The sequence below is a fragment of the Cottoperca gobio genome, chromosome 1 (assembly GCF_900634415.1).
Source record: "Cottoperca gobio chromosome 1, fCotGob3.1, whole genome shotgun sequence".
Lineage (NCBI taxonomy): Eukaryota > Metazoa > Chordata > Actinopteri > Perciformes > Bovichtidae > Cottoperca > Cottoperca gobio.
This window is the reverse complement of record NC_041355.1, coordinates 21,289,024-21,312,649: the sequence shown is the minus strand read 5'-3', so window position 1 is coordinate 21,312,649 and position 23,626 is coordinate 21,289,024. Positions and strand designations below refer to the sequence as shown.

The 23,626-nt window shown below is 41.0% G+C and overlaps 2 protein-coding genes across 5 annotated transcripts; both read right to left on the bottom strand.

Moving 5' to 3' along the window:
* Window positions 1-7,313: 7,313 nt before the first annotated feature.
* On the bottom strand, window positions 7,314-22,607 carry LOC115013792 (nocturnin-like). Of its 4 annotated transcripts, none has more exons than XM_029440321.1 (6): window positions 22,478-22,607; window positions 16,183-16,463; window positions 9,472-9,599; window positions 9,219-9,384; window positions 8,603-8,934; window positions 7,314-8,516 (listed from the first exon to the last, which is right to left on the bottom strand). In XM_029440321.1, the coding sequence occupies exons 3-6, from the start codon at window positions 9,589-9,591 to the stop codon at window positions 7,995-7,997; spliced, it is 1,140 nt and encodes a 379-aa protein (XP_029296181.1). In that variant the 5' UTR covers window positions 9,592-9,599; window positions 16,183-16,463; window positions 22,478-22,607; the 3' UTR covers window positions 7,314-7,994. The 4 variants fall into 4 exon arrangements, with proteins under 4 accessions (XP_029296181.1, XP_029296189.1, XP_029296171.1 ...); XM_029440329.1 differs by having other exon boundaries at window positions 16,312-16,463; XM_029440311.1 differs by lacking the exons at window positions 16,183-16,463; window positions 22,478-22,607 and adding an exon at window positions 10,695-10,905.
* On the bottom strand, window positions 19,798-22,440 carry ccdc175 (coiled-coil domain containing 175). The gene has a single exon (XM_029439834.1). The coding sequence runs from the start codon at window positions 22,086-22,088 to the stop codon at window positions 19,872-19,874; it is 2,217 nt and encodes a 738-aa protein (XP_029295694.1). The 5' UTR covers window positions 22,089-22,440; the 3' UTR covers window positions 19,798-19,871.
* Window positions 22,608-23,626: the final 1,019 nt, after the last annotated feature.

Sequence of the window (23,626 nt, the reverse complement as noted above, 5' to 3'; positions counted from 1 at the left end):
TCTTGTTGTTTTCATCATGGTGTTATTGATTTATTGTTTTTTACATTGAAGTGTATGTGCTTTTTGTTTAACTTAATTTGGCCAGCATGTGAATGGGATTTATTTACTTAAAACATTTGTTACATGAAGGGATTGAGTAACATGGTCCAACCCTGTAAATATCAACAGTTGTTAAAGTTTAAAGAATCGGGAGTAAGTGGGTTTTCACATGCAAGAAACTGACTGGTGCATTCATAGACACAGTAAGAGAAATTAAAAATAGAAAAATAAAGGCAAAGATTGGAGAGAAAAAATATAATATTATAAAATGGAAAATGTGTTCAAGAAACATAAATACACAAAGATACTGTAGAAATATGACAAATTACTTGGAGAAAGAAATGTATGCACCGCATGTTCTTTACAAGTGTATGTAGACTTTTTTTTTTTTTACTTTGTTTATTGACTATACACAAATTGACAGCAGTAGTAAAGCAGTTGTGGGTGACAGTGCCATGTTATAGGAGTACGATAAAATACAAAACAATAACATGCAACTAAAAGGGCAACAAAACGAACGACAACAAACACAAACAGTCTGCTTGGTCATATTACCCATCTCACAGAGAACATTAAAAAAAAGGCCTCACCCTTCAGGTCAGAATTAAAATAAGGGAGAAAAAGGGATCTTATTCAGGAATATCTGGGAAGGTTATTCCCTTTGCATAGGCAAAGAAAGGGCCCCACGTCTTTTTGAACTTCTCGGAAGAGCCTCTCAATGTATATCGGATTTTTTCGAGCTGTAAATTATTGAAAACGTATTTTATCCATCTCATCAGTATTAGACGTCTAGCCAATAGTGTTACAAAAGCTATCAGATCAGCTTGGAGCCGAGGCAAAGGCAGCTGAGGGATGCCAAAGACATCCGGCACATACGAAATATCGGCAATAGGTTGATATAAATGAAGGGTAAGTTGTGATCGTTTGAAGGACGCAGACGATACGCTGAACACGGCAGATATACAGCCCTGTCACACAGTTCCGTATGGCAGAAACATGCCGGCGTATATGAAAAGTAGCAAAAAATTTGTCAGAGTCCAAATACGTCCAACCTTTCCACAGCGGTGTTGTAGCTGACGCATACATAACGAATACATAACAAATTATTATACATATGTGAAACATATTGATAGCTTATCACTTACCTATTTAAAACGTATCAGAGCAGTCTGGCCAACGGAGCTGGAAAAGTGCCATTTGGTTCACGTCATGCTGATGCTAGGAGAACGGCTAGACATGCTGAGCGCTAGCTGTCCTGTAGAAACACGTTTAATAAGTTACTCCGTCGTCAGGCATCATCTTAACATAAGGTAGGAATAAGTTATCCACTCATTATCAATACATTGGCTGTAGGATTCACCGTCAGCCGACGTAGCCTATATCTAACATACCTCTAACATAGTCATGTACGTATTCACGTACTATATTTACGTAGGTAAGTATTCACGTACGTATTCCGTATTCACGTATGTCTAACGTAACGTCTGCATATCTTATGAAGCACACGTCTGGTACTGTCCGGTAATTTTGAACATGCTCAAAACATCAGCGTTCAACAACGCACCCCAGCGTAACACAGTGAGTTCTTAACGAATACTACTTATACCTTATATCAACGTAAACCAGCGTGTTGCCGATATTTTGTATACGCCATATTTTTGTATATCTTATGCATTCGTTGGGCATTCGTCTGATACATTTTGTATTAGGAAGTGATGCGATATCAATAGGTTAGACATGCATATCTGTATATGTTCACTTTTCCGATTCCGATGAAAAGTTGGACGTATTTGGACTCTGACAAATGTTCGTATGCGCCGGCATACTTTTCTGTCATACGGATATGTGTGACAGGGCCTTCAGGGAACTGGGCATATTTATTGCGAACAAAATGAATTTGCAGATATCTAAAACAGTTATTTTTAGGAAGAGGGAACAATTCTAAGAGCTGTTGAAAAGATGCAAATGTTTATTTACATATAGATCCTTGACTCGTTTAATGCCGAGGTTGGACCATATGGAAAATGCACCATCCGATATGGAGGGGGGGGGGGGGGGGAAACATGGTTTGCAACTAGTGGAGCAGAGGTAGAAAAAGCTTGCAAACCAAAGTGACGTTTGAACTGGCTCCAAATCCTTAAGGAGGTTTTAACAATAATATTTTTAACATAGGGGGAGAAGGGGAAGTTGATGGATAAGTGTACAAGAGATGTCAGTGATACAGGTTTAGAGGAGAAGGATTCCATAGCCAACCAAGCAGGAGGGGGGTGGAATGCACCAGATCTGAGCCAATACTGCAAGATCCTTAGGTTAGAGGCCCAGTAGTAAAACCTAAAGTTTGGTCTCTGTAAAAAGCCCTTACGTAATCTTGGAGGTTTTTTGTTCCAAATAAACTCCAAAATCAGGCTATCAATGTTTTTGAAAAAACGCTTGAGGGAGGAAAATAGGTATACACTAGTGATGTGTCCTTTCGTGTCGAGGCTTCGAAGCGTGTGTCGAGTAATCACGGAAGATTTTTGTGAAGCGCGTATCGAGGCTTGTGTCGATGACGTATGTGATGACGTCCTCGCGAACCTGCCGTACCACGTGACTGATTCAGGAACAGGTTCGCGGGTTTGGCGTGCGATTTGAAATATAAGGGGGAGCAAACCGCAATTGAGCCCCCTCATAATCAACACTTTATATAACCGCAAATTTGTGGGTTGTTGTTGTCGTAGTATGCGTTGTTGCTGTTGAGTTGTTGGTATTGCGTTTGCATTGGATCATTATGGAGCCAGCCAACTAGCGAAACAATTGTTATGCACGCCAGCATCATTTTCCACATCACACACACATCACTAGTAATAACATCAATCTTTATTTTTAAATAGAACATTATATTCAATCTTATATGTGTGCGTCAAAGAATCTTCAGGCCAAAGATACTTTACATCCACTGCAGCCTTGCACTTCGCCGGTTTTACATTTATTGTCCACTTGATGGCGCAGTAGAGCAAATGAAGCACTATGAAGCTTCTGCACATGTGCAAACCAATTGGATGGAAAGCTTCAATGCTTCATGAAGCTTCATCTCGCCATCACTAGTATACACTGAAACAGATAAGAAAACTTTGGGAGAGTATTAATTTTCACAGAGTTCATTCTGGCAGCTAAATTTAGAGGGAGCAGTGACCAACGTTCAAAGTCTTGCTGCATACGCGCTAAACACGGTGTAAAATTGGCCTTAAATAGATTTTAAAATTTGCTTGTGACTTGAATTCCAAGATATGAAAAATTATATGGAGATATTTTAAATGGGAAATTATATAAAGGGTATTTAGATGCGGTTACGTTTACAGGAAATAATTCACATTTACTTAGATTAAGTTTATAGCCTGCTATGAAACTGAATGAGTCCAGTGTGGCAAGTGCGGCAGGGACGGACACAGACAAGTTTGAAATGTACAGAAGAAGGTCATCCGCATAAAGAGAGACCCTCTGTTCTCTGCCATTTCTGGTTATCCCAGTGATGCTGGGGTTAGAGCGAAGCGCGATGGCGAGGGGTTCAATAGCGATGGCGAACAGCAGAGGGCTCAATGGGCAACCCTGTCTGGTGGACCTATGGAGAGGAAAATATTCTGAATGAGTATTATTTGTTCTAACTGAGACTTGAGGAGAAGAATAGAGCAGTTTAACCCAGGTAACACATTTATTGTGAAAGCCAAATTTCTCTAGAGTGAAAAAGAGATAGTCCCACTCAACACGATCAAAAGCTTTCTCTGCGTCCAAAGATATTAATGCTTGTGGGGCAGTGAAGGTAGATGGGTTATAAATTGTATTAAATAACCGTCTTAAGTTAAAAAAGGAATGTCTATTTTTAATGAAACCAGTTTGATCAGGGGAGATGATAGACGGAAGTGTAGACTCAAGGCGCAAAGCTAAGAGTTTGGATAGTAATTTAAAGTCTACATTCAGCAGGCTGATGGGACGAAAGGAGGCACATGACAGGGGGTCTTTATTCTTTTTTAGAACGAGGGAGATTGAGGCCTGAGTGAGGGTCTGGGGCAATTTAAGGGAGTCAAATGATTCATTAAACATGTCAATTAGGATGGGAGCTAATTTGTGTAAAAACTTCTTATAAAATTCAGCAGTATAGCCATCTGGTCCTGGACATTTGCCACACTGCATGGATTTAGCTGCTGTAGTGAGTTCTTCAACAGAAACATTCCTTTCCAAATCGTCGACAAAGTCAGCTGTGCTTTCAGAAATATACAGTGATGTGTAAAAATGTTTGAATTCATCATTAATTTCTGCAATGAAGAGTGGTAAATATATCCAACTGCCTTTTAATCAGGGCTGATCAGAAACTCTGAGATGGGTTTCTTGTAAATAGATTTTCTGGGCCCCCAAGTGTTGGAGATGGTGCAATACTTTGCTGCGCTTAACAGGATTATTAAAGCCTCTACAATTCCAGCTACAAAATCTGAGTCCACCCCCGTCCTGCTGTACTAATTTAGGTGGAGCCATAACGACATCTTAAGAGGTAAGGGATGATGCATAATGACATAATACATATAAGCAAAATGAGATAGGGAATAACAATATGTTAGGAATGAACACAATGTTGATAGACCGAGTAGACACTTAGACAAAAACACAAAAAAAACCACACAAAATAGAACAACCCTTCGTGGTAAACGGACCACGTTGTGTATGTAGACTTTTGACCACAACTGTAGAGAATATAATATAGAGTATGATGTCCCAGCAGATAGTAAATTAAAATCTCATAGCAACAGTCTTGTAGCCTTAAACCGGTATAGGACGTCCGGTTAAATAGACCGGTTCCCGTGACGATTTATACATTTCATAAAAAGTGATTTGATAATCTGTGTCTGTAACATGACGAACGTGATTGTTGCACATTTAAACGCTAAGTCTCTGGTCGCTTATTTGTTCCACCACTCGGTTCTGATTTAAAGACACCAATGTTCATAATGGAATTTAGTTTGTGTTGCTCAAACAGTAAAAGAAAAATGCATTTGGAAAATTCAATAGTGAGGTGTCTTCAGAAACAACGACTAAACAAATCACAGAGCACGCTGTCAGCAGTTTTTATAGGGACTACTTCTTGGTTCCAAAGTTCAGGTCTGTGGATTATTCAGAGTAAACAGGACGTTGTTTCCTCACGGACACAATGCAGTTATTTCTTTTATTCAATGCTGTGAGCACAAACTAAATTACATTCACCTCTATTAGACAGGGCCCGCACACCTTCTTAAACATTACAATTCTATGATTTGCAGGCCCAATTTCCTCAAATTCATGCACCCAACACACTCCCATAGTTTGAGACATCAAGGTTGATTATGGTTACTGTGATGGCAGACTATTTACTCTCTTGCCTTCTACTCTATACAATGGCTCTTTTATATTTTTTGACATCCTATACTATACTATGACTTTTTTAAGGCATACTATACCTTTATGTCTTTTTTAAAAACATATGCTGTACTTTTCTTATGACTTGTACGGCATACTATACCCTGACTTTTTATGACAACACAGCACAGACAAAAACATATTGTATAAGTTGAGCGATAGAGACAGAGTCTGATTTACAAGTCGAAGTTCACAAGTAAAAGAACCCGTTTCTATTCTTGTACAAAATATATAAATTCAAGCATTTTCAATAACCCATGCCCATTTACAAACACTTTCAAGGCCTTGATCCCCCCCAAAAATGTACACATGTTCAAGGATTTCAAGGACTGCAAGGAACCATGATTAGATTGTTAGAACCCCATAACCTTGACAAATAAAACAACTCTCTGCGTGGCTAGAAACCACTGGATGATTCCATGATTTGGGTAAACAACCTTTTCATTCTCAGACCACCATGTAATTAGCAAACCAGCAAGAGTTTAGTCAGAGACAGGAGACAGTAGTCTACATAAAACTTACTGCAAAAGCAACAGTCAACACATATAAACCACACCTGTATAGCAAACAAACTTTATTCTTAGTCATTCTGTAGTACAATGGCAGTGTGAAGCACAACGTTTACAAATCAAATCAAATGTATTTATTTCCACATTTGTCTCAGTGTGCTTTACACCCTCTGTCCTTAGACCCTTGCACCGCACAAGGAAAAACGGTTATAAGAAACCCCACAATTAAAGGGGGAAACATGGAAGAAACCTCAGGGAGAGCAGCTGAGGAGGGATCCCTCTCCAAAGACGGACAGACATGCAATAGATGTCGTGTGTACAGGATGAACAACATAGTACAAATACAACATAGACAATCCATGTGACAGAAATGATGATGCGATCGTATATGAAAAAGATGGATCCAGAGCAACAGGCGCAGCCACGACTCATGATCCAGACGTAACCTTTAATAGTGGCAGACACAGAAACTCCGGGGATGATGCCCCAAATACTGAGTTAGTAACATGCATTTAAGGGACATGACTGCATACAGATAGAGAGGGAGAGGAGAGAGGAAGAGAAGGAGGAGAGGAGAGAGGTGTAAGTCCCCCGGCAGTCTAAGCCTATAGCAGCATAATAATAATAATAATAATAATAATAATAATAATAATAATAATAATAATACATTTTATTTATAAGCCCACTTTTCATTTCACAAAACTCAAAGTGCTAACTAGGGGCTGATCCAAGGCAAGCCTGAGCCAGCCCTAACTATAAGCTTTATCAAAAAGGAAAGTATTTAGCCTGCTCTTAAATGTGGAGAGTGTGTCTGCCTCCCGAACACAAACTGGAAGCTGGTTCCACTGGAGAGGAGCTTGATAGCTGAAGGCTCTGGCTCCCATTGTACTCTTAGACACTCTGGGAACCACAAGTAACCCTGCAGTCTGGGAGCGTAATGCTCTAGTTGGTTTATAAGGTACTATGAGATCTTTAAGATATGCTGGAGCCTGACCATTAATTGCTTTGTAAGTCAGGAGAAGGATTTTGAATTTTATTCTGTATTTTATCAGGAGCCAGTGCAGAGCAGCTAAGACAGGAGTAATATGATCCCGTTTCCTTGTTCTTGTCAATAAATGTGCCGCTGCATTTTGGATCAACTGAAGAGTCTTAAGGGACTTTTTGGGACAACCTGATAACAATGAGTTGCAGTAATCCAGCCTTGAAGGTTGATGTTATAGGCCGTCACAATATCAGATTTTCATTACTTGATTATTGTGGCCAAAATAATTCATGTTAACGATATTATCGTGTATATCTATAGAATATAATTTATTTTTAAAATAAAAAAAGCTATGAGTCAAATTCATCTTTAACCTTTTTTATTAAGGAATTACTCATTTGTGGGTAAGGCGTTGGGGGACGGAGACAAAGAGAGAATAGAAAGAAACTGAAAGGATTTAGGGAGGTGCTGGATTATTTACACAATGTTATCATATGTGTAATATTAACATGGGGCAGCTGTGGCTCAGGAGGTGTGTGTGATTGGGTAAATGTTGACAAGTGTAAAAACACTTTGAGTGGTTCGGGAGATGAGAAAGACGCTATATAAATGTCCATTTACTATATGAATATGTATTAATTAAATATCATGTAATCGCCAATACTATTATATAGCGACCCGAATATATATTTAATAAAAACAAACAAGTTTCCAGTCTTATTCATTATTTTCACTGTGCAATTTGTGTTTGAGTACAGATGACGGTCCAGATCAGTAACCTGGTGCAGAAAACGCACTCGCAAAGTGTTAGACCATGGGGAGGTAGATTGTTGTTGCAGTGTGCATCTCTGCAACTTCTGCGTCAAAAGTTATCTGATTTTTCCATCCGGTCACAATAACAGACTTCCCACTCTGGTGTTTCTTTGTCGTGTCTTCATCAACGTGGCGTCTCAATCGCACGCTTTCTTGTAAAGTGTAGCCAACCAGCAGCCAGTCTAGACTGTGCCTTCTCAGTGTCTTCCCTTCCTGTGTGCTGGTTCACCTTACTCCTTCTCCTTAAAGCTAAAGTCACAAACCAGAGAGAGATGGTCAGACGGATAGCTAAAGGACGGGAGCCTGTTTGGCCCAATCTGTTCCTCAGTGGGCATGTCCAAAACTGCGTCCACTCTCAGGGTGTTTTGGCTGTACCAGATGTAGTCCAGAGTGGTGCAGCATTCCCCCGTAGGCCGAATCTTCCACGTAGTGTACTCCGGCTCAGTCAAAGCGTCCTCACTGAGTTTCTTATAGGCCGAGTCCAAACCGAGAGGCGACGTGGTGAAACGTCGGTACACCTCTTCAGTTGGGATTGCGTTGAAGTCTCCACATATTAACAGAGGAATGTCGGAGATTTGGGCGTCCGCGGGGTCGCCGGCGTGTTTCTGGAGCAGACTCTGGAGGTGTCGCAGGAGGTCAGAGCCCTGGGCGCTACGGAGCCACTCCCAGCCAGAACGAGCCTTCAGATGGGTCACCACTACGCACAAGCATCTCCCTGTGCTCCGACAACGCAGCATTGTCACCACAGCAACCTGTAGCAAGAGAGCAACCGTGTTAGAGGTGCTAAGGAGGAGCTTTTTATGTTTTCAAAGAGTTGCTTTACACAGATTCTACCCACCTGATTGGTTGGAATCCTCATGGCGGAGAGTCGTAGGTTCACGCTGTCCAGGAACTCGTACCGCGACTCATCGAAGAACAGTGCGCAGCCATCGGGGCCGTTGTTGCCCTCCACATCCAGGCACGGCGACCAGGGTTTGGGGCAAAAGTTGCCGCTGTAACCCAGGCCTGCCAGGACCGGCTGGAAGGTGTCATAGTAGTGGTCGACTTCCTGCAGACACAGGATATGAGGTCGGTAGGTGAGGATCTCCTCTAAGATGAGGAACTTCCTGCGGGACCAGCTGAGGGCCTCCGGGGGACACTGGACAAAACTATCAAGTCCCTCGCCGAGAGCTACGGGAGAGAGAGAAGATCTGACTTCAGTCTGGAGTAAACTTCGAGGAGCTAAACAATAGTTAGTGAGAGTTTTTATCTCGATTGTTTTTCAACCATTCACAACCTTTACATACACACACAGAAGTGTATAGTATACTGTACTCAAGTGTTAATGATTGTATGAAAATTCAACCCTTGAATAATTGGTTATGTTCATATCCACTTCAAATACTACGGGCAGACATTGTATTGATCAGAACCTACAATCCAGTGCGATGTGATATTAGACAAGCTAAAAGCACCTTGGGCCAGTATGTTCCACTGCATCACCCTGATGGGGCTGCTGGGGGCGCTGTCTCCACCATTGAGGTGTGTGAACTTCCTGTGGAAGCGAGGCGGTCGGCCCCTGAGGGCCTCCTCACACTGTCGAAGCAGCTCCACCGGACATACAGGGGGCCCCTTCTGCTCCTGCAAGACAGACATTACGTTCACTACATATCTGCTGTGTCACTTTTGTGAAATGTGCACTGTGACAGAAGGGAAGAAGTCACTGACCTGGCAGAAAGACGGATCCAGCTTTGTGTCCGCAGTCTGGTGTGACGTGGGGAGGGGGAGAGGAGAGCTGCTGTGGGACGGAGTGAGGGCGCTGTATAGCCTGGTGGCCCCTCCACCCATTGGAAACACTGATAGGAAGATGAAGATGGTGAGGTGTGAGGATGGAGAAAATAAAACATTACGCTTTTTTGTAATTGTAATGCCGCGGAAGAGTATTAGGGAGGAAAACAAATCATCATATATAGGATAGCTACTGTGTTTGTACGTCCTTAAGTTTGTGTTTGTTCTCCAACCGAACACAATCTGTTCAAAGTCCTCATACATAATACCACACCGTATTTATGCACAAAAAGAGAAATTAGAAGTTACCAACCCTGATTCTGTAAAACTATTTCACCAATTCATCAACACAAGGCATAGAGGCAGATTAATCCTGAAATAAATGTCGAGTTCATTCTCGAAATGCCCAAAACAAATACAAAACTTCCTCCTCAGATTAATTTTTTCTCACGCCTGGCACTAACACTGAAAGCTCTATTTTGCCTGGCCTTTAGACTTTTTGCACACACACTTTGTAAAAACCTTGAAGCAGGTCAATCCAAAGTGGGTTAGGTTGGCTGGTAGTTTGCCAAGTGGCATCAGACTTGTTCCACTTCCATACGTCACTGACAAATAAACAATAACATTAAAAATACTTCAGCTCAACTTAAACTAAATGTTAGAAACTGTTTAGCAAGAACATTACACAACAAATACTTGAGTTTGAGCTTTAATTTTCTAAAAGCAAACATACAGTTATACAGCTAGTGCCCTGATTGCTATGCGCATAGACGTTAGTTATTTTTCAAAGGGTAATACACACGGGTATGCCACAATTAGTTAGTTTAAAATCTGAGAAAAAAGAATGATAATATGCACAAGACTGAGACTGACCTCTGCTCTGGACCACTTCTGGTCACTTCTCCTCTACACCAGAACTATTCGACTATAAAAGCCGGTCTGGTCCCGTTTGATCCCTGATGTTTAGGATCTATCAGTTGTGTGTGAGTGAGTGATAACAGGACCTCTGTGACAAGAACCAGCTACTACTCCTTTCCCAATATACAACATAATAAACACACCTTTGTACTCTTTCTGATCTTAATGTTAATCATTATGTGGGTCCATGAGCAGCACCGTCACTCTTTCACCTTACAGTAAAATAAAGAATAGCTGCCTCTTACCCATAGTCTCCATCTCTGTCCACGACTATGTCCACTCTGCACTCGAGTAAATTGTCCTTAATGTCTCCTTTTAACGCTGCCCTCACCCTTTTACAGATATTGTATTTTTTATTGTCAGCCGATTGAAGCTTCCTTTCTGAGCTGAAGTGTTTTCACTGCAACAGGAGACAGTGACAGATGTGCTTTTGTCAATGTGAATACACTTCTCACTGTCCACTGCTGCCTATAAAGCCTCGGGCGGGGGGGGGGGGGGGGAGAGAGAGAGAGAGAGAGAGAGAGAGAGAGAGAGAGAGAGAGAGAGATTAGGAAGTATAGACTTCACCAGGTCATATGGAGTATTACACGTCATGTGCTTGTGAGGCAGAGAGGGACACACTGCGCAATCCAAAGCGCTGCTCTCTCAGACAGACAGACACACACACACACACACACACACGAGTGTGTGGCAGAGTAATTACAGATACATAAATTGTAGATCGTCACACCCCCGCCCCACACCGAACTAAAGCATAATACCAGAGAAGGGTGGAGTTGTACCGTCACAAAAACACAATTGCAACAACATTGACGGCATGACTAAACCAATGTGCATGTTTATGTGCGTTTTGCAACAATAACTTCCTCAGTTGCAACAGCACCCAGGTCACGATTGATCGTCAATAACGTTACATCAGTGTTATTTTCCATGATCTGTAGTAATAGTACATTTTCTAACTGCTACATTGTTGGGCTGGAATGAAATGTGTTTATTGAGTTAGTATAACTACAGTATGAAGCAGCAGTTCCCAACACGTGGTTCGTGGCTCCCCTAAGGGGTCACTGCATAAACCAGGGTAGGTACAGTTTTTTAATAAGAAAATTGCACTATAAAGCACTTTTTAAGAAAACTAAACCAAACATTTACAGACTCAAAGCCTTTTTCATCACATCTAAATTGTTACTATAAATGCAATTTCCAAAATATAGTCACATCAATATCAATGTATATTGTCTTAACTTCGATTGTATATTTTGATCATGATTATTTAATAGCTAGCTCCGGTACATATTAAAATTTCTTCATATTCCTAACTTTGAAAACATAACATAGTGGTAAAGTTAAGCATTATTAAAACGTTCAAGACTTTGTAGGAACTTTGTGAGAAAATACATTTCTTTGGTGACATGTTGGATAATTTCACCTTTTCAGGTCTTATAAATGTATTTAAATTATTATACACTGCTCTAGTTAAACTGTGAAAAGGCAGCACAAGTAGAAACTCCTGCATTTAAATGCTTCCTGACTTTTTAGCTGCATCAGCAACGAGGGCCGTGTCTCCAGGCATGGCAATGTCCCCCAGTATGATCAAGAGTGAAATGTCCCAACAATATTGGACGGATCGTCATGACATTTCATACAGAAATAAAAGTTCCCCTTAAGATGATTTATATTAACATTGGCCTTTACTGCAGGTCACAGCTATGTACGTCTACAGGTTGTGATCAATTCAAACAAAGTGGGATTTTCCCCCCTGGTCTTTATTTAATACTTGTTTTAGGTTAAATCCAGTAATTCACACGAAAAAAGCAGCATTTAAATTTAGATTTTTTTCCCCGAGCAACCATTCCATGATCGACTCAACATGTTGAATTAAATTGTGAAATTTGTAGCAAACAGTGTTTGCATTCTGCAGAGACCTCCAACTGTTCCTCTGCACTTCTCATGTTTCATGAGCAGAGACAAAGCCACGTTATTCCTTTCCATCTGGAGCCCTTAATCCAACACAATGGAGTCAAGGAGCGCATGCTTTCATTTTCCACGTGTTGCTTTGACGTCAGTGTGTCAGCACACATGACACAGAACTAAAAGCTCCGTTGACCTGTGAACAGTGACTCACGTCTATAGACAGTTTCGAGAAGCAGGAAAACTTTGGTCCAAACAGGGTGAATGTGCATTGATTGATAATGTGTGGGTGTGTGTGTGTGTAACGGAGGGCAGTGTGACTCATATCCTGTAGACAACCTCTTGTGTTGACAGGCAGAATAATTTACTGTAGTGGCCTGTGTGTGTGTGCGAGAGAGATCGTGTCACTATCCTTTAGTGGCATATTGACATTTCCACATCGGAGGGCAGCTGCCTCATGCCATTACAATTTGAGGCTATGTTTGTGTGTGTGTGTGTGTGTGTGCGTGTCGTCTTCCACGCGGCTGAAGCAATGTCAGTTTCTATTTGGGATCTTAAAGTACCACGACTGCGTACAAACAAAAATAACTTTTTTTCCATATGAATGATGAATTGATCTTTGTATCTCTGTATACAACAGTTCAGAATTGTTTAGTTCTCTCTGTGCTCCTACATGGGCCTCGCTCACCTACATTTGTTCTTGAGAAGGGTCCTAAGAAAGGTCTACGTCCAATTCATGACGTGTTCTTAAACCTCAGCATTGTTCGTAGGAACCTGTGTTCTTATGATGATGAATCCCTTTGTTCTCGTAAATGGAAAGCGTTTGAGCAAAATATTTTTACAAAAGTAGCACATCCAGACGATGAATAGGTGCTGGACAGAAGAACATGTAAAAGGATGAAAAAAATCCGCACACCAGATAATGCCTCCATTAACATATATTTAAGTAAATAATAATAATAATAACAATAATAATAATAATATCAGCTGATGAGGGCACTAAATAAGTCAGGGGATCCCCAATATTATGCAACACTGCATACATCTATAGACCAACTAGCTCTAGTTGAGCTATTCTCAACCAGTGGGCCGTGGCACACTCAGGTATTATGTTATTTTATTCTTGATTGTAATCTAGCTTGGGCTGGTACTCATGAGACCTTACACTGTCTCCAGAAACAAGCACTCAGAATAATAAATGTTACATCGAAGACATTCCTCTCAGCCTCCTTTCCTTCAACTACGTGTCCTCGTCAAGTGAACCATCTGCAGAAACTTTCCCCCTTCGTTTGATGACATAGTTGCATTCAATTATCAATTTCATACTTATTCCACATGTAGCTCTCGTCTCCCCCTTCATTCCCGTGTATCCTAATTTCAGTTAAGAATTTTCTACCGAGGGTCCAAAATATGGAACCCTTTGCCTTTACATGTTTTTATAATTTGATTAAAAAAGCCATGAAATCACTTCTTCTAACCAAACAATATTTTCCACACTGACTGCCTGTATAACCTGCGTCCAACCAAAGTTCTATTGTGTCATACAAGTCTAAAGGCCTCTTATGATTATTGCTTGTTTGTTTCCTTCTTTATCTTTCTTGTTTATGAAAACTCTAAGCCATATCACATGAGTGCATGCTCTAGTGCAGTGGTTCCCAAACGGTGTGCCGTGAGACAAATCCCGGTGTGCCGTGGGATTTTGAAACAATTAGGCCTACTGCATTTAACTGTACACAAGGTTATGAATGATTTGTAATTTACTTCAGTGTTTCCTCTAGGTGTACTGCTCTGGGGGGTGCTGCCTGGACTGGATCAGGTCCGTGCGTGGCGCAGAATTTTTAAGTTCTCTCCTTACTTTTCCTCCGCTCTGTCTCTGACTGTAAGTGTGCGTGTGTGTGTGTGTGTGTGTGTGTGTGTGGGTGGGTGGGTTCGGAAGCGAAGCAGAGGAGAGAATGTAAATACGCAAAACAACTGAAACGTGCACATAAATGACATAAGCGTTTAGTTTATTTAATAAAAGAGCACCCGTTTAATGTGAAAAGTGAGTTGTGAATATATTTTAAAAAGCGCAGGGTAACACTGTACTCTATCGGTACTTTGTCCTACACACTTATTTCACAATATAGAAACAATAGGTCTTATATGCTTTGGCCTGAATATAAATAAAACAATCATTAAAAAAAAAGAAATCTGTAAAAGCGAGCCTGTTTTAGCCATTTGTGCATGGTGGGAAATATTAGAGTGTGACACATCAAAGGATCTCTACTAGTGTGAAGGAGAATAGCTTCTTACAAGGACTAGGCTAAATAAATGTTCACAGTGATAACAGTGATACTCTGTGTTATAGAGGGGATTTTGCCCGGATATGAACACAGGTGTGCCTTGAGATGTTGGCTTGGTCTTTGGTGTGCCTTGGCCACAGAAAGTTTGGGAACCCCTGCTCTATGTAGTATGTTATCTAGTCTGTGGTATTAAATTGCTTCTTTACTCTCTGACCTTTAGACAGGCAGCTCCACTGCAAAGCTGAGGGAACACATACTACAACATAAAGGAGCCACTCAAACATATGCATGTTGCATTAGTGAAGATAGAAGAAAGAAACAATAAATAACAGCTAGCAGCAGGTGCTACCGACTTATATTATGATGCGTTGAGGCTCTATTCAGTAAAAAATAGTTTGGAGGTAAATTATAACAGTATCATGTGTTCAAAAATTAAACCAGAGGCCAATAATCCACAGTTAGGCCCTAGTAGGGCTAACATTTCCAAAACACTGGATCCTATAATGCAACTCATCAGCATCCCTAAAATAAAATAACTTATTAAAAATAAAATAGCTCAAATCAAGGAATCTGATTGGTTCCTAGCCGTGGTATAATAACCACTTACCATGGCTATGACATCTAATTATTTTGCACAATTCAGTAAAACAAAAAAACGAAGACTAACGAGCTGTAGAATGTGTCGTCATGGTTGCTTAGAGATGGGGTCACAGGTTACAGATGCAAAGTAACAACGTTACCGCAGTATACCACAAAGTAGTGTGGGCTATTGCTTGATTAGAATACATTTTTATTAAGTGCGTTTGTGAGAGCACATGAGTTTCTGACGGGGAGGTCAGGCGGAGAGAAAAAGTCACAGAGCATCCACAGTGCCTGGAGTACATTACAACTACATCTAACTAAACAAAACATCACGAACAAAGTTGTATTTATTGTAATAATCAGGGCATTCACAATAGGCAACTCGAAATCAGCATGTAAAATCAGGATGGAAATATGGAGGCGTATTAAAAATTCACGAGAATCGGTACCGTCAGCATTCGGAGACTTAAAGGTTTTTGAGTCTTCGCTATAAATTACTTTAGAGGACATAAGACTTGGATATTAATGATTAAAGTCAATATAACAACTGGTTCAAAAATGGTTATTATCCATTGAAAAGTTTGTCTCTTGTCAACTTTTCAAGACCTAAACATTTCAGGTGAGAGTGCAAAATATAAAACATTACATAAAAGGGTTTCCAACTTTACAGCAGCATGAGTCCACTGAAGATAACAAGTGGAAATCATGAACAAAGTTCTTACATGACACAGCAGAATGTACCGATTCTCAACTGTGGTTGTGGTACAAATCTTCTCGGACGAAGAGTTGTGTAATCTAACGCACCCAGACACAATACTGATATTGTAAAGCAGCCACAGACAAATACAGCCCGTTTCAAATATACTGTATGATACAGTCTGACCATACTGTAGAGCTACAGATCCTGTAGCTGCCAGATCACAAGGAAAACAAAGGACTTCATGTTTATCTAAAGACGTACCTTCTTCACTGGAAATGACAGCGGATTTCCCTCCACCTCTACTAGTGCAGCTGCTGTCTTGTTTTTCAGCTGTCTTTCTCTGCCTCCGTGTGGTCCTAATGGTGTGTGACACAGACGGTGGGAACGTACCTCTGTGTGAATGCGTCTGCGTTTTTTTGTTTAGTTGGAAGTGGGTGGTTGCTTCACCCCTCTAGCTGCAGGGCAAGGTCACAGCGGAGAGAAAGCCGGTCTGCTCTGCCATCTGCTGGTAGGAGCCACACAGGGAGCGAGTGTCAAACTTCCTTCAACCAGAAGAGAAAGAAAAGTTGATCATACATTTAATCGTATTTACACACAAATATGACTAAAGCAGCTGATGGATACAACAGGCAGCCGTTAAAAGTGACTTCATATATTTTTGAAATTTTACTAATAACTTTTCTTTAAACTTGTCAATCAATTAATCATTTCCCAATTTTATTTTGGCATTTGGTTTGGTAGACTAAAAATAGCATTTAATACTGTATATTAAATGTTATATCAACATACATTTTAAATACAAAAGGCAGGGGACAGCTGGCTCGCAAAGTAAGTGGGAATTTGTGGAATAGCTGCACCTACTCACACAAACAAGTATGTTTGTAAATAAATATTTACGCATATAGTATAAAGCAGGGGTATTCAACTAAAATTCTAAGAGGTCCAGTTAGAGAACATTTCCGCGAGCTAAGGTCCGGAGCATCATAATGTCTAACTTGCGTTATGAATTAATGTGATATATATTGAAGTAGCCTAGTAGCTGTATCAACTTCTGCACGTCATCAACAGCTGACTGTCAAATCTAATAAAGACGTACCATTCAAAAACATTTAGACAATATGTATTGTCACTTAACATTGAACTATACAGATATATATATATATATATATATATATATATATATATATATATATATATACATACATATACATACACTGTAGATATGTATAGTGTTCTTCTCGTGGCTGCATTTAAAAATAAAATTGAGAAAAGAAATAAAATAGCTTTTGAAAAATGTTGCATCTTAAAATAAAGTTCTTAATCTTAGAAAAATAAAGTGTAGCAGCAGCTTGAGTTTCCCTTTTTCTTTAACTGTTTCACATCTTGATTTAACTCTCAACCAGTGTTAGAATAAATCAGTCTCAACACATCTTAACAATTGAACAGTTTAACCCAGGCTAGCACATCCTGGGTTAAACTGATCTCTGTGGCTGATGATGATGACAGGTGGCCTATTTGCTTTATTTTGTCACAAATCAAAATCATATTGGGCTCTGAGTGCTTATTTTCTGTGCCCTTAGTTCAGACTTGAGTGGGTTTGTTTGGTCAAAAACGTTGTGCTTTGTCTCATAGTGGCGTTTCACATCACCACTGTTAAAGAGCACCACGGTCTCTGAGCATACAGTATGAGACGCTGGTGTTGTGCTCCAGTGGGAAGGATGGACATGAATGAGTCCATTCTGGGTTGAAAGCTCTGTTGACTTTTCTCTTCTTGGAGAGTGACATGAGTAGTTATTGTTCTCTCCCTGTCTGCCGCTCACTCATCTCTTCGTCTGTGTTTCTCTCCCTTTCTCCGTCTTCTCTCCCTGTATTGCTAACTCGTCTTTCCTTCTGTCACGCGCCTCTCGCTTCTCATCTGTCAGTATAGATAGTGTGCAAACACGTGACAAAACTGTGTGACGTATGCGTGCGACTCCATGTTGGATGATATACAAATCAACAATGGCGTCTAAAGCGAACAACAACAACAACAACTCCGACTTCTTCAAAGTATTTTGACTCTCTGGAGTCCTCTGCAAAGGCAAGATTCAGAGGAAAAGTCCAAATTTGCGGCCGTGACCCGTACACGCTAAAGCCGTCGGATTATATTGAGGATTTAGATTCATTACCGCCGATTGAATATCCGGATATTGTGAACTACCTTGTGCTACAAACATTGTGGACAACCAACGCACAAATGAAGGCATACAAGAGCTTAGGTGCTTATAATTTCTTTGTTTCTGGCTGGGTTGGTAGTCTTCTTACCAAACCACTGAAAGATGACAGGGTGCTCGTCCATGCCCGTGTAAATCCCTCTCAAAGAGCTGGAGATACACCGCTCAAGCCGTGGTTTGTGAGTGAGAAGAGCGGCGATGTTATCCTCGCACACTGTGATTGTATGGCTGGATTAAGTGAAGCATGTTCTCACATTGGTGCTTTGCTTTTCGCAAGTGAAGTAGTCTCAAGAATAAGCAAAACAAAAACGTGCGCCCCCCCCCCCATCGGAACCCCGCGCCCCCCTTTAAATTCAAGGTGTTATTTATTTATTTCGGGATTTTTTTAAATGTATATTCACAACTCACTTTTCACATTGAACAGTTGCTCTTCTATTAAATAAAGTAAACGCTCATGTTATTTATCTAACTTATGTGCACGTTTCAGTGTTTACAGCGTTGCTTTGCACATTCACTCCTCCGCTGTTTTGCTCCCGACACACACACACACACACACACCTACAGTCAAAGACAGAGCGTAGGGAACTACATATAAAACCTGGCCTTGCCCTCATTATACAAGTATTGTTTAGTTATTTGGCTCTAAATGTCTGTTATTGATTAGTGAGACTGGCTACGGTGAGAGACGAGAGAGACGTAACGTTATACAATCCTTTATTAAAGACGGAGAAAATATTGATTTGTGAGAAATATGCATCAGATGATGTTACTGGTGTTCACTGACAGTGGCATACCACTTTCAGGCAGACGCCGGTGGAACACGGAGCATTTCAGCCGGAGTTCAGCCGTCAGAACAAAATTCATACGGCCATTAGAAGTCGTCTGTTCTGTTTTGTAAAACTGCATTATTCATGTTTGCCTGTTTAGGCACAATGTTCGCAATGCTTTTAGTGGCATCCGCTGTCACTGCGGGGAGAGAAATCTTCCATCTGCTTCATGAAAAGTGACCACACAGTCGGTGTCTGTTCATCTTTATTTTCCATGCCCTTATAAAAAGCATAATCTAAAAGCATGCTCCGTTTTTTAATGATTCAAAAATGTAAATGAATGAGTGGCAATTTAATGATTTATTAAATATGCCTTATTATCATTTAGAAAATGACCAGTAATAATAGATGATGGAAATGTTCGGTTTTTTCTACACTAACTGGCGACTACTAAAACTCTTGATTGCTGCCGACAAAGAGATACCACGTGAAATCAACGTCGTTATACTATTGTATCACAAGCCTCGTTAGCAACCGCACGGGCAGCAACCACACATTATTTTCTTTTTTTAAATTATTATTATTATTATTATTATTGCTATAAATGTTTTTTCAGTAAAAACTTAATATTTTGGAGTTTTGGACTGGCAGATTAATTGAAGATACAAATTATTTTCAGTTGCTGCTCTAATATACAGCATATTAGATGCTGTATTAGAAATTGATATAGAGTCCCAGTTTGGGTGCTTTTTATTAAAGTCTACTCAGGATTATAGTTGTTTTAATCATATTGTTTTTGTAGTGTATTTTGATTTATACGAGCCTGCATTAAAAATAAACATAATAGACAATGAATAAACATGACTTCCTAAGATCTTGTTGCTGTGAGCTTTATTCTTTTTATAATTACAATTTAATATTGACATCAAGTATTCCATGCACAGTTTATCTGAATTCACATCAGGTCAACTCAATTCTGCTGTTCAACAGTTGTTTTGTCGCCCAGTCGTTTGCTGAAGTCTAACATCTGTTGGTGTAGGAGTGTACTGACGTTCCCTAACTGTTGTCTCCTGGTCTTCAAGTGGTTCAACATGGCACTCATCGACACCAGCAGAACGCCATCGCTGTTCTGACAGTCCTGAGTTACAGATGAATCCTCTCTCCATGCTTCCTGTAAGCTCTCAAACAAGGCCTTTATGTCCCGCTTGAACTGTTGAACCTCCTGCCAGTATCGGCCTTTGTTCTCCCTGGCTCTGCCAACTTCCTCTGTCATCTGTCTGATACGGAGATGCAGCCTGCTGTTCTCCATGTTGACCTGCTCCAGTTTCACGCCATTGTCGTAGACGCTCACCTCCACAGCTCTCAGATCTGAGGCCTGTTTGTCAAGCATGTCCATGTAGCTTTCTCTCATCTCCTCCAGCTCGGCCTTCATCTTCTCTTTGGGCTGCAGTAGAGACCCGTTTTTCACCTTAAGCAACTGAATCGACAGCTCCAGCTCTTTCCTCTTCTTCCTCAGCTCAGAGGTCAGCGTTTTCAGCCTCTGGTGCCTGGATTGTTCTTCTTTCCACTTTGCTTCGACCGCCTTCAGCATCTCCTCTTTCTCCTCCAACTCCCTCTGCTTCTCCTCATGGCTTCCTGTGATGCTCGCGGTCTCTGTTTTGCACTGCTCTATTTCCTCATGCCGTTTGGTCTCTTTTTGTCTGTACTCCACCTCACACTGGGTCACGTGGCTCATCAGCAAGTCGGCATTTGCACTCTTGGGCTGGCGCTTTTGGAGTGAGGCCTCCTCTTGTCGAAGCTCCTGGTATCTCCTTCTGGTGTTGCTGATATCTGTGGTCATCTTCGCCACATGCTCCTCCTGCTTCCTCTTCGCCTCCTCCGAGAGCTTCATCAGCCGCCTCTTCTCCTCCTCAAAATGTCCAATATTCTTCTTCCCTGTATCCACGTTGTCAAACAATTCTTCCTGATTTCTCTCGAACACACGCTTGGTGATTGTGTCCGTTTCCAGGAGTTCTCGGATCTGCTTGTCCATCTCTTTGATCCCCTTGCTGTGTTTGACCACGGAGGCGATGCGCTCCTCCAGCTGCAGCTTGGATTGCTCCAGCTGCTGCGATACTTGGAAATGCTCGGCCTTCACTTCGTTCTCTTCGTCGCGCTGACGCTTGAATATCTCATAGATTTTAGCCAGGGTGTCTTGACAGAGCAATCTGGATGCTCGACCCTCCTCTATTTTACCTTCCACCATGGCGATATCCTCTTTAAGCCGCTGGACAGCAGCACTGAAGCCTTCCCTTAGATCACGCAACTCCTTCTTCATCGTTTCTCTCTGTTGCCTCAAGTCATGATGCTTTTTGCTCTCTCCCTGCAGCTGTTTCTCGCACTGGGACCGAGACGCTTCAAGTCTTCGTAAATTGCTCTCCATCTTGGCCAAATCGATCAAAATCTTGCTCAGATGATTGTGGGTTTCCTGTTTCCAGCCATTAAGTCTGTCCAACTCTCTTCTGCTCCTCCTGATTGCTTGCTTCTGTTGCTTAATTTTCTCCTCAGCCTGATCTACCTCTCTGGACAATATGTCTTTTTTCAGAGTGAAGGCCTGTCTCTCCAGCGCTATCTTCTGCTGCAGCGTTACTTTGTCCTGTTGGACAGCAGCAATGCAGGACTTCAGCTCCTCTATCCAATCCCGTGTCCGATCCAGCTGCATCTGCAGGCCATACTTTAAGGTGATTTGTTCATTCTGAGCGGCGACAATCTCTTCGTGTTCGGTCTTTACCTGGTCTCGCTCTGGGTACAGCGCTTTGTTTTGGCTCAAGAGGGCTTCCTGCCTCTTCACGGAGGCTTCCTGTAGCTGAGAAACTGTGTTGAGGTCTTTGTGCAGCTGCTCGATCTCCTCAGCGTTAGATTCCCGGGCTGCTGCTACGTCAGCTATAAGTTCCTGGCTCATTCTTTCTCTTATATCGTTAATTTGGTGCCTTAGCTTGCTGTTTTCTATGGTTTCCACTTCTAAATGTTCATGAGCAGCACGCCGGTCCGCCTCCAGATCAGTGATAGCAGCCGTTATCTCCGTCAGGTGGAGGCTGGCTTCAGGTGAGAATGGTACTCCCTCCTCTCTCAGCTGCTTGTCCAGCTCCTTTAAATGCTCGAGAGCCACCATAACGGCCGGGAAGTCGGGGACCAGGCATGAAGCCATTTAATGTCTGTTTATGTGTGTCTTACGCTCGAAGGTGTGTCTGCAGTTTTAGGTTCAGTTTCCGCCACCGATAACTTGTGAGTGGGGTCGCCATGGCAACAACTACCCCACCATGAAGAAGACAGCACGCTACGGCAAGCCCGCGAGCTCAAAATATTGTTAGCAGTGGCTAAGCTAATCGTCGGTACGTGAAACCAATACATTGCTGTAACTAAAGGTTGTATTTAACCGCAAGACTAGCTAGCGTTATGCTGAGCAAAAGCAATAAGTTCAGATGAGGTCCGGTGAGCTTCGCATTTGAAGCATTACAATAATGTGTGGTCCACCGCGAGAACCTGCTCGCGACTTCTGTCTTGAAAAATACCAACAACAGCGGTTGTAGTGCTTACCTGAATTATGTATCAACACCCGAGCAGACTTTTGGAAACAACCTCAGCTCCTCAAGATGTGTGTGTGAGCTGAAAACAAAAGTCAGACTCCTCATACATCAGTGGACTCACCCGGTATGACTAGCTAACGCCAAACTGTAGGTGGCAGTAGCAGGGAACACGAGTCTGGTGTTGCCAGATTTGAAGATATTACGTAAATATGTTTTTGTGGGCGTGCGTACTGTATGAAATACGTTGTCACTAGTGGTGGAAAGTAACTAATAACATTTAGTTAGTTAAGTACTGCATTTAAGTATGATTTAGAGCTACTTTTACTTTAATTGAGTATTTCCATTTTCCGCTAATTTACCCTTAATCCACTCCTACATTTCAGAGGGAAATATTATAGCTACGTTTTACTCTACTACTACTACTACTACTACTACTACTACTACTACTACTACTACTACTACTACTACTAATACTACTACTAATACTACTACTACTACATTTATTTAATTAATTCAGTTACTAGTTACTTTACAGCTTCAGATTGTTAATAAAAAATATGGTCAACAATAAAATCTGATATAGTATTATAGATTTAGCAACACAGCAGTGTATAACGTAATTACAATTGGTCCCACCTTTACCAGCTGCATCATTAAAGTCATACATTAATCTATCAATGATTATAATCCAATACTATAATACACATTATTCTGAAATGTGCTATTCTGCATAATGAGTAGTTTTACTTTTGGTACTTTAAGTATATGTTGAAGCTACTTTTGTACTTTTACTACTGCTACTTAGGTAAGATCTTGAATACAGGACTTTTACTTACACATATTTTTACACTGTGGGATTGCTACCTTTACTTAAGTAAATGATCTTCCACCACTATAGCTCAAAGAGTTGGCTGGTTTAATGTCTATCTTTTTTATATTCGTGAGAGCTCAATGAGAATTTAGAGAGATATGGAGTAGCCTAAAAATGTTAACTTCTGTCTGCCATTTCTTTTTAAATCCTAAAACCTTTGCTTATTCCTTCCTTAGCTGCCAATTAAAGCACACATATACATATGGTTGTCTGTTTGAATAGAGCATTCTAACCTGACAGAAAGACATACACATGGCCAGATTACCCGGCTAGGATGTTCCAGAGTAA